A 15099-nucleotide genomic window follows, 5' to 3' on the forward strand; every position below is an offset into this window, starting at 1 on the left:
ACTGCAAATTTGAGCTAATTAAGTCTGATCTTGTCCTTTAAAGCTAAATTGAAATACTCATGTGGCAGATTATTACTGTAATCCTGGTTGAGTGGATTCCTGCAAGTGTTGATCTCCCACACTTCTAAAGGGCGTCCAGTATACCAATTTGCACTAAGTCTTGTACTTAAGATCTTGGAAGATTCCCGGGAGATGGAGTGACCAAAATGTAAAGAATGATCAGCGAACGCTGGCTACTGCAATTGTTTACGTTCAACCACTTTCCCTTGTTCTTTCAGTCAAGAAGCAAATTTACATTTTGTTTCACCAAATGTAGCTCTTGCCACAATCTTGGCAAGGAATTAAATAACTTAGTGCCAAGAGCAAATTTGCTTCTCGGCTGAAATAACACCAGAAAGAAGTAGATAATTAAATTAAATTTTACAATAACAAGCAAGTTAGGTATATACATCTTATTCATGAAAATAGGGACGGAAATAGTTCCTATCGTTTTAAGCCTCATTCTAAGGGGCATTCTTCAAAGAGTACTGGTTACAGAGTGTAACACTTTTAGCAGTTTCCAGATATTCAACAAAAACTTTTGCTCCTAGAATTAAAGTTATTTTTTTACCTGCTTACTTGCTGAGACACTGCCCCTGACTCTGACACCACTGACCAGAACTGGTAGGTTCTTGTATTTACTGCAAAAAAAGTACCTGCAACATCAAACTTAACTGACATTTTCTTTCACTTTGCTTAAAATAAAAATTAAGAGGAATGCGAGGACACCTGTCACAAAATAGGTGTTCCTCAGACTGGAAAAAAAAAAATTCCTGAAAGGGGGGGGGGGGGGGCACTCCCATAGCATGGGCTATATAGGGATGTGCCGTGGGATAGGGTGTCAATTTTTTTGGTGTCTATCCTTAACTCTTTCGGTGCGGTTGTCAAGAAAACACAACATCCCATTTTGTGACTCTGAGTGCGGATGTTGAGTTTTTTTGTCATGATAAACAGTCCCAGATTTCCTTTTGAAACTGTCTTCAATAGGGACACTATGATCAATAAATACTTTAGATACCCTCTAGGAGAACTGGAAAGCATAACAAGCACGACCTTTTGCTGTTTGCATATGATGGCCGAGTATTATTGACAAGTTCATGTTACAATGTTGCTGTTTACGGCTGAAGGACATTTAAACATGGCGTCGAATAGGTAGGTAATTTTTAATTCAGGAGTGCTTCGGAGAATTTAAGCTGATTTAATCAAGAATATAACAGTTGTGCTTTAGGAATCAATTTATTTAAATGAGCAGATTGGGTATTTGGCGTGTAGTTTTTTGGTCATAAGTGCGAACATGAAAGAAGGTACCGGTAGTTCAATTTAGCAAGCATCGTCACTGTTGCAGTTTAAGGCTTGCTGCACGAGCTTACCATACACTAAATCTTTAAAATACCATATTTTCTGGATTAAACGCTGCACACCAATTAGACACCGGCCTCGTATAAACGCCGGGTCAAATCTGCTAATTTTTAAATAAATGCCAGGGGGCGTTTAATCGAGGTCCCGACATTTATATGCGGTCAAGCTTACAAGTATTATAAAATATATAGCAATAGCACCGCTGACATACTAGTACCGTATGCAACTTTGTTGTTAATTTTAGGAGTACGTTTATAAACCAGGAGGACGTTGGCGACGTTGTCGTCAATGAACTTATTCCTTTGTACCCATAAAATTAACTTTTTCCTATATTGTTCATGTTTGTCACAAATCTTGATTGCAACAAACATGTGCCGTATGCTGCATTTTGGTAATAATCATCCTCGGAGACCCAGGGACAGTTTTTCGAGGCGGGACGAAGAGAAAAATCGTCCCGCCTTGACAAACTGCCCCTGCGTCTAGGATAATTGGTAGTAATAAATCAAACTAAAAATATGATAAAAAATTGCACCTCGTTAATAAACACCAGACCCCGATTAAACGCCGGCTTCAAATAAACGCCGGGTCCTGCATGCCAAGTTTGAAATAAACGCCGGGGGCGTTTAATTGAGAAAATACGGTAATCATTTCTTTAGATTCTACATTTTCTTAGCAATACAGTGATATATACTTTTCCAAGGGTTTGTCTAAAGCAATGCGCGTATGAACGATTTTTGGAAGACATCCCTGAAGGTCTACAGTAACGCCTATTCGAAATTTCAGGGGTGAAAATTTACGGGAGTATCCCGCCCGGGAAAATATTATTCCCTGTTATACTCAATTGTTTAATGCCGAAGGTGTGAAACAACGCTTCTTGCTATCCAATCAACTATGTTACATCAAATGTATCAACCTTTGTTCTCAAGAACTACTCCGTGGTAAGCATAATTAGCAAACTCACAATTTTTCTTCATTTCTTCGAGAAATGATTTGTCCACATAGTTGTCAGGGACGCCTTGGTCTTCGTAAAGCACTTTTCTCCATGGCTTTTTCCTTTTTACCTGAACTGAAAGGAAATCATTACCCTTTCCAGTGTCACTGACCATGGTTTGCAGCACCAACGCACACTGCATGTTTCGCTCTTCGCTTCTACAGGACAAAACAGATTCGAGAGTTCACCTGGAACAGCCGGCTGTCCGCCATATTGAAATTTCACACACTTGACGGTAAATTATATGACCTGTACACGACGTATAGTTTCTCAAATATGTGAACTGCTTGTGGATACAGCAGGCTCAAACGAACATCCGAAATCGTCGAAGTCATTTAGTTCTTGAGGATGACTCAGTGTGGTTTATTATCAAGGGTTGTGTTGCTCGTCTCTAGCGAAATAGTTACACCTCTGGTGAATTAAGTATCATAGAACGAATAAGAAGAATTTCAGTTCCGGAAAGAAGTCAATATCTTGCGATTTCGAAGCAAAAGGATACGCACTCTGTACTTCCGCTTTTCCATCCTGGAAGATGGAGCAAGAACACAGAGAGATCCTTCGGAGCCGTCGGATCGCCATCGCGGAGGATTTAGAGCCTTTAAAGTTGTTGAATAGACTAGATGTTCTTGACGATGATGACAGGGAGGAGATAAAAACAAAGGAAACGCGAAGAGAACAAGCTTACGCATTACTCGACATGCTTATCAGGAAGGGACCAAACGCTTTTAAAAACTTTGTTTCTACTCTATATGAACTTAAGAGCCAGAAACACCTCGCCGATCTTCTGATACAGGATTCAGGGATACAGATAGCTTCTATTCCGAAAGGTAAGAATACTTTTTTCTCGAACGAGAAAAGGTTTAGGGTTTACTTGTTTTACTTTGAAGCAATAAAAATGTCAATAATTAGCTAGGGCTCTGTCATTAGATGCCCACTCCCCGTCTCCTCTGCCCCCCCCCCCCCCTTCTCCGTCCCCCTTCCACACATACTAAGGTATATATTTGTTTGTTTCTTTTTTTTCCTCACACAGCTGGGCATTTGAGAAAAGTGCAAATGCCCTACCCATGAAAGTGTTGTTCTTTCTCTAAAGCCGTGGAACCAAGTCCCAATTTCATCAAAATTGGAATATTACCCTCTATGGAGGCCCTGCCAGGGGGGTTCCCGTTTCGCTTGTCTAAATTTAAATATGTGCCATGTCACTGTTGGTAATTAAATTGAAGGAAAATTGCCTGTCCTTGTCGGAATTTAAGTTTTTTCCATAAAGGTTGTCGTTTGTCGCAATTTTATTTGTATGCTGTCGCTACTTTTTGGGCCATGTCGCTTGTCGGAATTTACCCTGGCAGGGCCTCTCTATGTGCAGTTGAGCTTGAGCCAACTGCCTAGAGTATGCCTGGAAAAGGGAGAATAGTTATGCTGGAATAGCCCGAAAACAATTAGCTCATTTACTACCAAGGGTGTTAAGATCAACATCATTGCCCCAAACCAGTGGCGGAACCAGACCTTCAGGTAAGTGGGGGTGATCATCCAGACTTCAAGAATAAGAGGGGGGCCTGAAGTCGAGAGGACTTTTTCTCAACCTTACAGGTCTTAGTTTGGCCTGAAAAATTATAGGATGCCCACCCCCCCCCTTGCCACCCAGGCCCCTCCCCTAGTTCCGCCACAGCATACACAGGTCACAAAAATGACCCAAATCACCAAACAACTAACTCTGGTGGCTACATGTTCATGTTGCATTTTTCAAACTGAAACAGTTTTATCTAACCTTGGCCGAGAGTAAAGTTTTTATGAGTAAAATGAGACAATGAGTCATGAGTCAATGAGTCAAATCTTAAATTAGAGTTATAAATTTGAAAATAGTGCTACCCTTACTATCAAATTAAATCTAACCGCAAGCAAACCAGAGTGGAACTAACCAGAAGCAAACCGGAGTGGAACTAACCGCAAGCAAACCGGAGTGGAACTTACCACAAGCAAATGGGAGTGCAACTAACCGCAAGCAAACCAGAGTAGAACTAACCATAAGCAATGTGAAGTGCTTGTAAGCTTACTTGTGTAAAGGTAAACCTTGGTTCAATAGATAATATCCTACTTTGTGTAAAAATGAGCTTGACTCATTGACTCATGACTCATGACTCATAGACTCATTTGACTCATAAAACAGGGGACCTGACCTTGGCCGCTGGCATTTACTGATTTTTCAAATTAATTTTTTACATATTTGGAAAACTCTTCACCTGTAAAGATAACACTGGAATGACAAGCCAACACAAGGAAATCCTCCGCAAAAATGTTGAAAACCTTCATCGCATGAGCCTAGATAAAATGGTGACTCAATTATCAGGTTTATTAGATGAACAAGATAAACAAAATCTACTTAATTTTGCAAAACCAGTCCCCGAAAGGGTAGACATGCTTTTGACTGAAGTGCTCCCAAGAAGGGGTCCAACTGCTTTTGACTTGTTTGTGCAAGGGCTAGAGAAAGTCCATCCTTCAATGGCAGAAAAGCTTCTACAGGACGCTGGACTAAAAGGTACATGTACATAAGATTTGGAATGACATTGGTTAGTGTGCTGGACTTTACATTGACTGTACATTATTTGCAGTTACTCCTTATTCACCAGCATGCAGGGTAGAAAGAGGCTCAAGAACGAGCACCCTGCCCAAGACACTGTCTTGGTGTGCTCAACCTCTGAACCCCTATGTATCTTAATGTTCTTTCCACCCCGCATGCAGGTGAATTAAGTGGTACTAATTAATAATAATTTGTTATTGTTAGCGGACTAGAGTAAACCTTACAGGAGATTTGAGCCATTGAATAATGGTCAAGATTCACAGCCTCTCAGCATTTACCTTATTACATGAAATGTTCGCGACACTTTAATTTCGCGAATTTCGCGATTCTAAAAAAATCGCGAAATTAAAGTGACGCGAACAATAAGTGTAGCGAACATAACATGACGTGAATATAAGTGACTCGCATATGTCAGTAATCAATGTAACTGGATGTCGTCGTCAATTGACTCACTTGTAGACATTCGGAGAACTGCTCTATTGAGATTAAGTCCCCTCCTGCGTTTTTGTTAATTTTGACGTTGTTGTTCCTTCGATGAAGTCGTTTTATATAATTCAAAGGCATGTCAAAATATATTGCTAAAAAAAAGTAAATTGTGTCTCACTCAAAAATGCGAAATAAAAGTGATTCAAAATACAAAATTTTCGCAAAATCGCGAAATTTAAGTGTCCCGAAATATGTGCACCTCAAAATCGCGAAATTAACGTGTCGCAAAAATTTCATGTAATAAGGTATTTGTTATTATTATATAACTGGAGCATCATGGATATCATCGCCATCATCATCATTGTTATTATAATTATCATCACTTGCATGCATAGGCCAAACCTATAAAGCCCAGTAGCTCGTGATCATAAGCCCTTGCATTAAACTTAGTTTTCTGGAGCATGAAGCAACTAGAAGTACTGCTACTTTCCCTAGAGGAGTATTGCTATTCTGTCAGGTTGTCGTAACAATTTGGCTGTGCCATTTTTATTCTCGACTGGAGAAGAGGGTGTGTGAATGTCAAGTGTCTACCCCAAGAACACAACCGAGTGACCCCTGCAGGGCTTACAGTTGCCTGGACTGCTTGACCCACTGACCATTAGGCCACTGCACTCTAAAAGTACAGTGTAAGTGTGAGTACTACAAGTAGGCCAGGAATCAAGGTGCAATGATGTGACTGTTAATTTCTCATTGTCAGTAGTCACAGAAAGGCAGGTACATGGATGGACATCTGGACAGTCAGACGGTCAGTTAGGTACTGGTTTTACAAACTTCCTTGTTTCTTCTTTTAAACTCTATTTCAATTTATACTCTTTGGTCAACCTTGCCTTGCTACAAGTATCAATCTATAAATGCACATTCATATCCTCTCCCTTAATAGGATCTTCTTATAGTGAGGGATCACCTATAAAGTTCCCTGTACAAGACAGCAGTTCCTATTCATTTAATACCCCAGTCCAAGACATTCTAGAGGAAAGACCTGAGTTGTTAAAAGAATTCAGGCATCAAATGGATGAAGATGATATTTGGGGTAATGGATGGAAGAGGTTGGCTATAGTCATTCTCATTGTTTTACTAATGTTAACTGAAGTTAATTTAAGCAGTGTTATTTGTGATGCAAGTGTTATGTATTATGCACAGTAAATAATTAATTATTAGTATTGACAGAATTGTAGGGAATGTATGAAACCAGTACAATTTGGATGGAGCCACACAATGGTCTCTGGCAGTTAAATTCTCTCATAATGCCATTCAATTTTTACTAGGTAAAATAGGCCTTTGCAATAGTTGGTCATGTGACCAACTTTCCATTAAAAACTTATATATAGCAATTTATATAGAAATATATATATAGAAATAGAAATAGTATAGAAATAAGCTAGCATGTAAATTTTCAGGCTTACTCTCTTCCCTCCCCCCCCCCCCCAACTTAAAATGGGGTATCTTTATGACTGCTTGAAATTAAAAAGATTTGTATGAGAGGAAAAGTGCCTTGCCATCCAGTCACGCTCATGTGCTTTTTCATACAAGTCCTTGTAAATTTTAATACAGTCAAATCCTAATTTTTCAAACCTCCTGGGTCATTAAAATTGCTTTGAGAAATTGGGAGATAAGAAGTTAGGATTCTACTGTATTTCCAAAGCCCATAAAATCTCTCCCTTGCAGTTTACTGGCCTGACATTTCTGACTATGGTTAAGTTTCTCACGCTCTTCCTACATCTTACAGACCACTGTCGTTTTAAAGAAATTAATAAATATAGAAAATTTATTTGGGCAATATTGCAAGTTCTTCTCACTTCCTTACAAAACCTTCTAATTACTCAAGTGTTCAAACCATCACAAAATCTCACCATTATGCCCCAATCATCTAAAAAATTGTATTTGGGTTACAATCCCAGACATCATTCTTGGGACACTTGCTGTTTTTTCCCACCTGAAACAAGAAAATACCTGAGTAGTAATTCCCCCTCTCTCCCTTTCCAATGTTGTGAAGCATGAAAAAGCAATGCCTCCCATTACTGCCTATTTTGCAACATTGTAACGGGGGGAAGGGGGTCTCTTTTTAAGAGTATTCGTAACGAATTGTTAAGTTATTTTTGTTAAATGGGGTGCCTCAAGTACGTTAGTCTGGGATTATAGGTAAAACACGCTCTGTCCATTTCTTGAAATCATATAGCTCCAGCTACATGTATACGATGATTGTTCACGAGACCAATCGTTGAAAAAGGCCTATTGGACCCTGTCTTTCTCTTGTGTATTAATTAGGTTTTACAAAGAACTTGGCCTTCCAGCCGGCAAAGAATCTGCTATGGAGGGAAGAGATGGAGGCCCAACGTTTCATGTAATAAAGGGATGGATTTCACTTCAAGGACGCAACGCTACAGTTCAGGCTCTCCTCGGTGCTGTGAACCGTTCTGAGCGTAAAGACTGTACATATTATCTTGAGAAAAGTCTGGGGTGCCAACTGGACTGTGTTGATAGTCCCATTGACAACTTGACTAAGGGAATGGGGTCATTGAGTAAGTAAAATTAAGCAATTCTTTGTATAGCTGTAGGTTAACTCAGTTCACTGGGAAAGAATTCCTTAACTTTAGTTTTATTGAAGGTGGTTAAGGGTATTTTCGTGATTCGTGAACGGCCTTATTTTTTGTCCGTGAAATGTGAAATTATGGCTATGAGAAACAAACGATAACTTCGTTGTGAACTATGTCCTATTATTTTCGACTCCCATCATTATGATTGTAATAAACAATGTTCCATGAACGTGGCAGGTCAATCGTCGATCCCTTTGAATTAATCTTTACCTAGTCCTTACTGGGACGTAGGTTTCTTTTTGTTGCGCCGGCGCAGAGCAAAGAGCAGACGGTGAAGATGTCATACATGCAGTACTTTGAACGTAATGTTTCAAAATCTCGCAAGGTATAGGAGATTGTGTTAAAACCAAATTGAAGGAAACCTCAAATTAATAGTTTTCTAAGGCAGAAAAACATCAACGGAGAAATGAAAAGCGAAAAATTAACAGGGATGGTTTCGTCTGACGAAAATTCAGATGGATTACGATTGACAAACTTTAAAACACTGCCAAGAGCGATAAGAATGCGAAAAATCAACAGTTTGTCACATTAGATCGAGGCTTCTGTCTTGCAGACATTACGTTTTGCAGACGTTGTTTTATAGGTGTTGCTTTTGAGAAGATCTGCTGTGATTGTATCACAGATAAACTACGGCAAAGCGAATGATTCCAACAACGGTTATTCTCGAGAAATTCCTTATAACACTGACAACAAAGCGAGTTTGCCGACGGAGGAAAATCACATCTCGATCGACTACACTTCGCAAAACTGTCAATCAAAAAACAACTCTGATTGGTTCGCGGCAATAGGAAACGATAAAAAACATTCGTGACTTAAGCGTGACGCGTTACTCGACCTTACTCGGAATAATTAAATTCTTTTGTCCAGTGATTTAAAAACACTTCCCTCCCAGTACCTTCTCTTAACTGCATCGAGGCCCGCACTTTCTAACCTGTGGTTACCACTAGTTTTAAATGTAAAGCCGCCTTGTTTGTACGAGGCTCCCCTGCTAAGGCATTTCAGGCTTCTCTATTCAGCCCTATCTAATCATTAAGTTATTTTCCGGCCTTTAAGGTACTTCTGCGAGTAAAATAATATCAGTGCATCAGCTATCAGTCATTTCACCTTCAACGTGAGGTTTTTTTTTTTAGTTTTGTTGTCTCTGTTGTCCCTCGCGACACTTACGTGATGTGTTATAAGTGTATTTACGACGGCCTTCCTAATCTTTGCAGGCCACAGAGAAGTGAAATTCTTCGGAGATCTCAATGACAGTGAAGCTTCATTAATTTCAAGTAAACTGGGGCAGAATGCAAAGGCACTGTTGAGAAAGGAACTTGGAAACAGTAATATACCCACCAAGGACCTCATACTGCAGAGTAAGAACTATCCAATCCGCAGATACACGGATTTGGTACCGAGCAGTGACAGAGAAACAGCTATAAAGGCGTTAAGGGAAGCGTTACCAACGTTTAAAGGCGTTACGGGTGAGTGATTACGGGAGTGATAAGCTACGACTTAAGTCCGAGCCAAACGAGGATAAGAGTTGATGAGAGTTGACTCTCATGAGAGTCAACTCGGGCTAAACGAGAACGAGAGTCCGTCAAACTCTCCGATCGACTCTCATGAAAAATTTAAGCATGTTCAAGGTCGATGATAGTCGATGAGAGTGCGTGAGAGTCGATGAGAGTGTGTGAGAGTTTCAGGCCAAACGAGAGCCAGAGTTTGAACTCTTGTCAACTCCCATCCTCGTTTGGCCCGGGCTTTACGACTTTTAGCCAGTATTACGAAGTCATGCTATCGTACCTTTATTTTTCCTGTTTCTTGTCAAACCACTATGATAGCTATCTCAAATGTCCAGTGTGGTAAGCAGAGGAATGTTCAAGCTTTTTTGTAGTTTTTGGGCTTCATCAGCTATTTCAGCCTTATATTCGGCCTCCTTTTAGCCTGTAAAGCTGGTGGTTCTTATCGCGCCATGACAAAATGGTGACGAAAAATTCCGCATACGTGAAAGTGAGTACTTTTTGCGTTTGTTGCAGGTGAACGTAAGATATGTTTTCAAATTTCCGATGGATTAATTCATAATTCAAAAACAGAATCAGAATCAATAGCAAGTTGCCTTTGCCGTTTGCGCCAGCGCTGTAGCGTAGTTTTTATTATTAATCTCTAAGTAATGTCGAGGCCATGAAAACGGGCAGAGGAAATTAAATGAACCGTTTACAGCGTCGCTGCTTTTTTCGAATTTTTTGCTTGTTATTCAAGCAAAAAAAGGAGATATGTGGACAACTAATTCCCTCTCTTACCACATATTTGTTCACTCTCAGGGGACTGCTTTAATTTCTCAAGGGAATACTTTCCGCTGTGGGTGATCAAAGCGCGTGACTTGTAAAGTGTCACTCTATAGTTGTGCTTCAACACTTCGTTCTTGTAGAAAAAACGTGACTTGTCAAATTTACAAACGTTATATAACAATTAAAAACGTGAGTAGCCCAAATCTTACGTGACATAACCAATTAAGAATGTGAGGGGTTCAGCGCTCGAAGGCAACGAAGTTTAAAACGATTAGGAACGCAATTTGTACTGGTACAAGTCTTTAGGCGCTAATATTAATTTAACCTAAAACAATTAACAACGCAAATTTGTACTGGTACAAGTCTTTCACACACTAAAACGTTGCAAATAGTTAACCAAAGCGAATTCATTTCGTGACAATTGATTATTTCTGCTGAGTTGCACAATTTAGAATTGCAACATCACTCAATGCAGGTGTGAAGTGATGTTTACAAGTGATTTTGTAGCCATTTGTGAAATTACTTCCGGTGGAAGCAGTAAACGCTAAAAGTTTTTTTTTTTTTCTGTTCAGAAGTTAATGCATCGCCATTAGAAAAAAAAAATAAACAGCAACTGTTTAACTGGAAATGTAGTCGTTAGAAATGGCATGTGTAGCCGTAAGGTAAAGAATAACGCGAGGAGAAGCGGCTTTTGTTAATATCCAAACTAAAATTTACTTTTCAATGTGGGGTTAAGATTGCGTGACGAGACAAAAGGTAACTCTGTCGTGCGTAACCTTTATCGGGAACCCTGCATTAAGCCGAGTAGATATCTTTCTAACTCGAAAGGAAACAACTATTTCGATTAAAGGCAAACGTCAAAGTTTACCATTTTCAACCAAGCCAAAGTATATGAGTCGCAAAGCGCCCAGCCGTCGCGACTGACAAATACTGCATTTCCTCCGCGAAAATAAAACTAAAAGACGTTTGAATTCTTCCATGATATGTTCGAACAACAATGCCCAGGATAAACCTTCTACTCATACTAACTTCATACAAAAAAGTCGATATTCCGATGAGATCTTTGATTAGGGAAAGGGGAGGGTTTAAGGAACAATACGCAGTAAGGAAATAGGGTAAGCAAATTGAAGATCACTTGGGAGGTAACTTGTTTACTTGTTTATTTGAATTGATTTGATTTTGAATTTTTTTTAGGTCCAATGCTTTCGCCTATTACATTCATAAGAGAAGTTGGTTACACTTTCCGAAGAAATCTGACAAGAAACTTGTGCGGTACGTACCAATTTTTTGTGTTTTAACGGCAAATACACAATCAATGCTGTAAAAAACACCTGACCTTACTGATACCAAGACGCGTTCCCGAGAGTGTCCTTTATAAACGGAGTTGAATCGAACTTGTATTTTGTGTTAGTTGGGTAAGGGACGCTTTCAAATAAACTTGCATCAACATACTGTATGTCACAGTCGTTAACATTAAAACATTGTACCTTGCCAGTGTACTTTGAAACTGTAAACTGACGCAAACAGTTTTCCAAGATCGTATAATTTTTCATGCATTTTATATATTTTTCTGATTGGATAAAAATCAGTCGGAGCTCTTCGCGTACCTTAGTAGTACGAAGTATCGTCAAACCCTTGTAGTCCTTGTAATTAATTTTGTCTAATTGTTATTTTTAGCTGACGACCACTGGAAGTTCTTAGCCGAGAGACTTGGAATGGACAACAATTCAATCAAATACCTTGACTCCAAAAGGGTTGAAAATCCCGCCGATGAGGTCCTAAGATATTGGGAGGTCAAAGCCAATAGCACCGTGGGAGCACTGTATGACATTTTAGTGGATATAGGATGCCCGTTCATTGCAGATCTTCTTTAAGAAATCAACTGGGGATACAAGAACGCTTTTAGATTGCACTTCCTGAGTCTGCGGTCTTCGTGCGATGCGGCCTTCGTCTTTGAAGTTGCTAAGCAACGTGACGTATGCATGTGATGTCATGATGATGCGACAACTTCCGTAGAACCTGGCTCAGTGCTTGCCCAATTTTTAGACTGATTGGTGATTTAGGGCCTGACTAAACCCCGGACTAAACTTGGAAACATTCCTGCGAAAATAAATGTTTCCTAGTCTGCCCGGGCCGCGGAAAAACATATTTCGAAAATGTGTTTCTTGTGTTAAAAAAAAAAACATTTTTTTCTTTTACTCTAAAACGGTTGTTTTCGTACAAGTATTTCAGCGTTAACGTTTTCAAGGAGTCGAATCTCTTCGTGAAGGAACAATTCTTCCAAAACTATACTTCTGAGTTAACGCTGACATCAATTACGTTAACAGCGAAAATTTGATAGGTTTATCGAATGTGTTAGTGGTAATCAGTGAAATGATTAACTCGTGAATGCATCTCTATTACTCTGCACCAGTAGACATAAACAAAAATCAAAAACCTGCGCAATAAACAGTGAAAAACGTCGAACCGCTGTTGAGCCGGACCAAATGCATTGGAGCCAATTTTATCGGCTAAAACATTGGTCGGGGTATTTTTAACTATTCATCTCTACGGTCAACCTGTAAATTTGTTTCGGCTCAACGAAAAGGTTGTTTCCAACCCCAGATAGTTTTCAGGAACTGTTGTATTTCTTTAGATTGCAACGCATTTACTTAGTTTTAACTTATTAACTTGCGATCATCTATTAGTCGATCGTCATTGATGATAAACCAGACCCTCAGATACGTTTCAGTTCATAGTTGTATGTAAAAATTTCGTGATCGCAGAGTGCAAATACAGAGGTTTTTTGTAGAACCCAAAAATTGGAAACCACCCCGGGGGGGGGGGGGGGGGGGGGGGGGGGGGGGCACTCAAAAAGTTTTATACAGGGAAACTCCGCCCCAAGCTCTTACCCCTTACCCTTTTATATACCATTTTCACAGAAATTGTACCCCTTTCGTATACCTTTTACTGAAAAAAGGTACCCTTTTCATATACCTAAAAGACTTGGCATAAACTTAGAACAGGACGTTTTCTTGCCATTTTTATGTTGCGCTTTATAAATTAAAATAATACAGCCATAAAGTGCGTCTGTTCGAAATATTTTAATTCAAGGCCCTTTAAAAAACCTAACTGACGGATTTACATACCCTTTCATATACCTAAACTTCTGAAATCCCTACCCTTTTATATACCTGAAGCCTGAAAAAGGTACCCCTTTCGGGCGGAGCCTCCCCGTATAGGCCATTATATGGAGTACCCCCCCCCCCCCGGGGAAACCACATGCCATTGATCGAAATGATTGCAATGCATCTGACTTTTTCGTTCTAGAAAAAGATGAGATTTAAGAAATGCTTTGGTGCAGCAAATGAAAGCACTCCATGAATAGTTTTAAATAAGAAATGTAAATATTCACAAGGCCATGGAAAATGCTTTGCTTTCAAATGCCTTGTATAAAAGAATTCGACACTAGTAATTGTGTCGGGAGTCAGTTATATTTTGTGCTAGCTTATTATGGCTGTATAACGTGTGTCGTTGGATGTCTGCAGCTAGTTCTTTTGTCTCTGAAAACGCAACTTTCAAATCACGTTGCATTCTGTTCTCAACTGATAAAAGCAATAGAAAACTAGTAAAATCATAGAGCTGAACTATCGTTCTCTAATACAGCCACTGGAGTGCGTATAGGCAAATCCGCAGTTATAAGTACTTATGTTATTTGCCACACCGGCCGCTCTCCAGTTTCTTTAAACTTAGTCCTCGTGTTTCCGGCTTCAGGCTTTGTAAACGCGCGCGTTTTTAGAATCTTTAATGTTAACATTTTGTCTGTATCATGAAATCGTTTAGCTATAGATGTAAAATGATATTCATAATAAAATAAACCGTTTGAAATGCTCTTGAAGGTTTTTTTTACAAGAGTTTTGGTAATACAAAGACAAAATTCGTTTCTGAGTCTTCATGACATTGTCACTCCTCACTGCGAAACCATTAAATTTTCTCATACATTTTTAATCATTTTTTATGTCTCCATAAAGCCTGGTTTTCACTAGCGACGCAAGCACAAGCACAAGCGCGATCACGCAAAAAGGACAAATTTTGTGCTTGTGCTTGCCGCAAGCACAAGTATGCGCTTGTGCTTTTGCTTGAGTCGAAGCCTTTTTCACGGAGAAATAAGACCTGTTATCCTTGCGCTTGTGCTTGCGTCGCTTGTGAAAACCATGCTTAAGAATGTTTTCTGTCGATTTTCGCAAAAGAATTGGCTCTTTATCCAGCCACGTTAACCAATATTAATCATATACAGCATTTTCATTTATTTGAATTCTCGCGCCCTAAACTTTTCTCTGGTGTTCAGCAATACTGCTATCCGTATTTTTCACTTTATATTTTCTGACCATCAGTTTTTGGAAACCAAACCTCCCACGGATAAGCTTTCTGCACAACTTTGTTCCATTGTCGAGTCCTTCATGTGTTTTAAGTCATGGCTAGGGCTTTCCACAAGTTGCTCGACATTGTTCAAAAAGTTGCTCGAAGGTTCTGGTAAAGGTGCTCGAAAGTTGCTACAAAAATCCAAAAAAAAGTTGCTCGAAAGTTGCCGCAAAAAATCGTAAACGCTGCTTTTTATCAAGAACATTTCAGATTTCTAAGCAGTTTCATGCAATTTCACTGCAACAGAAGTATCTAAATAACATTTTAAGGCAAAATTTGTTGAATTACAAGGATTTCTTTCGATTCACTGAGAAAAATAGTGAAGATATCAATGACGTTATGTTTGCTTACTAATTTTGTAATGCTTTTATGGGGAACGAGTCGAGTTCG

The 15099-nt window shown here is 39.3% G+C and overlaps 2 protein-coding genes across 4 annotated transcripts in view; one reads left to right on the forward strand and one right to left on the reverse strand.

Annotated features, from left to right (window-relative positions):
• LOC144628238 (phosphatidylinositol N-acetylglucosaminyltransferase subunit C-like) overlaps nucleotides 1–2607 on the reverse strand; it is a 60812-nt gene extending 58205 nt beyond the window's left edge. Inside the window, exons 1-2 of the mRNA XM_078486318.1 lie at nucleotides 2360–2607; nucleotides 611–680 (exon numbers count right to left, since the gene is read on the reverse strand). Coding sequence (XP_078342444.1) covers nucleotides 611–680; nucleotides 2360–2531 — 242 coding nt within the window. The 5' untranslated portion in view covers nucleotides 2532–2607. The remainder of the gene's footprint in view (nucleotides 1–610; nucleotides 681–2359) is intronic.
• Nucleotides 2608–2738: 131 nt separating this feature from the next.
• Nucleotides 2739–14173, forward strand: LOC144667044 (uncharacterized). 3 transcript variants are annotated; one of them, XM_078528447.1, is made up of 8 exons: nucleotides 2739–3216; nucleotides 4632–4919; nucleotides 6145–6201; nucleotides 6328–6493; nucleotides 7713–7966; nucleotides 9253–9504; nucleotides 11503–11580; nucleotides 11986–14173. In XM_078528447.1, the coding sequence occupies exons 1-8, from the start codon at nucleotides 2922–2924 to the stop codon at nucleotides 12180–12182; spliced, it is 1587 nt and encodes a 528-aa protein (XP_078384573.1). In that variant the 5' UTR covers nucleotides 2739–2921; the 3' UTR covers nucleotides 12183–14173. The 3 variants fall into 3 exon arrangements, with proteins under 3 accessions (XP_078384573.1, XP_078384575.1, XP_078384574.1); XM_078528449.1 differs by having other exon boundaries at nucleotides 6145–6192; XM_078528448.1 differs by having other exon boundaries at nucleotides 6148–6201.
• Nucleotides 14174–15099: the final 926 nt, after the last annotated feature.

This window comes from Oculina patagonica, chromosome 1 (assembly GCF_052425735.1).
Source record: "Oculina patagonica isolate OP01 chromosome 1, crgOcupat, whole genome shotgun sequence".
NCBI lineage: Eukaryota > Metazoa > Cnidaria > Anthozoa > Scleractinia > Oculinidae > Oculina > Oculina patagonica.

Excerpts from the sequence above, each read along its gene's own strand:
- LOC144667044 (XM_078528447.1), top strand. The coding sequence starts at position 2,922 with ATGGAGCAAGAACACAGAGAGATCCTTCGGAGCCGTCGGATCGCCATC. Across the intron at positions 6,494-7,712 it reads TGGGGTAATGGATGGAAGAG|GTTTTACAAAGAACTTGGCC; the intron begins GTTGGCTATAGT and ends TGTATTAATTAG. Across the intron at positions 11,581-11,985 it reads TCTGACAAGAAACTTGTGCG|CTGACGACCACTGGAAGTTC; the intron begins GTACGTACCAAT and ends TGTTATTTTTAG.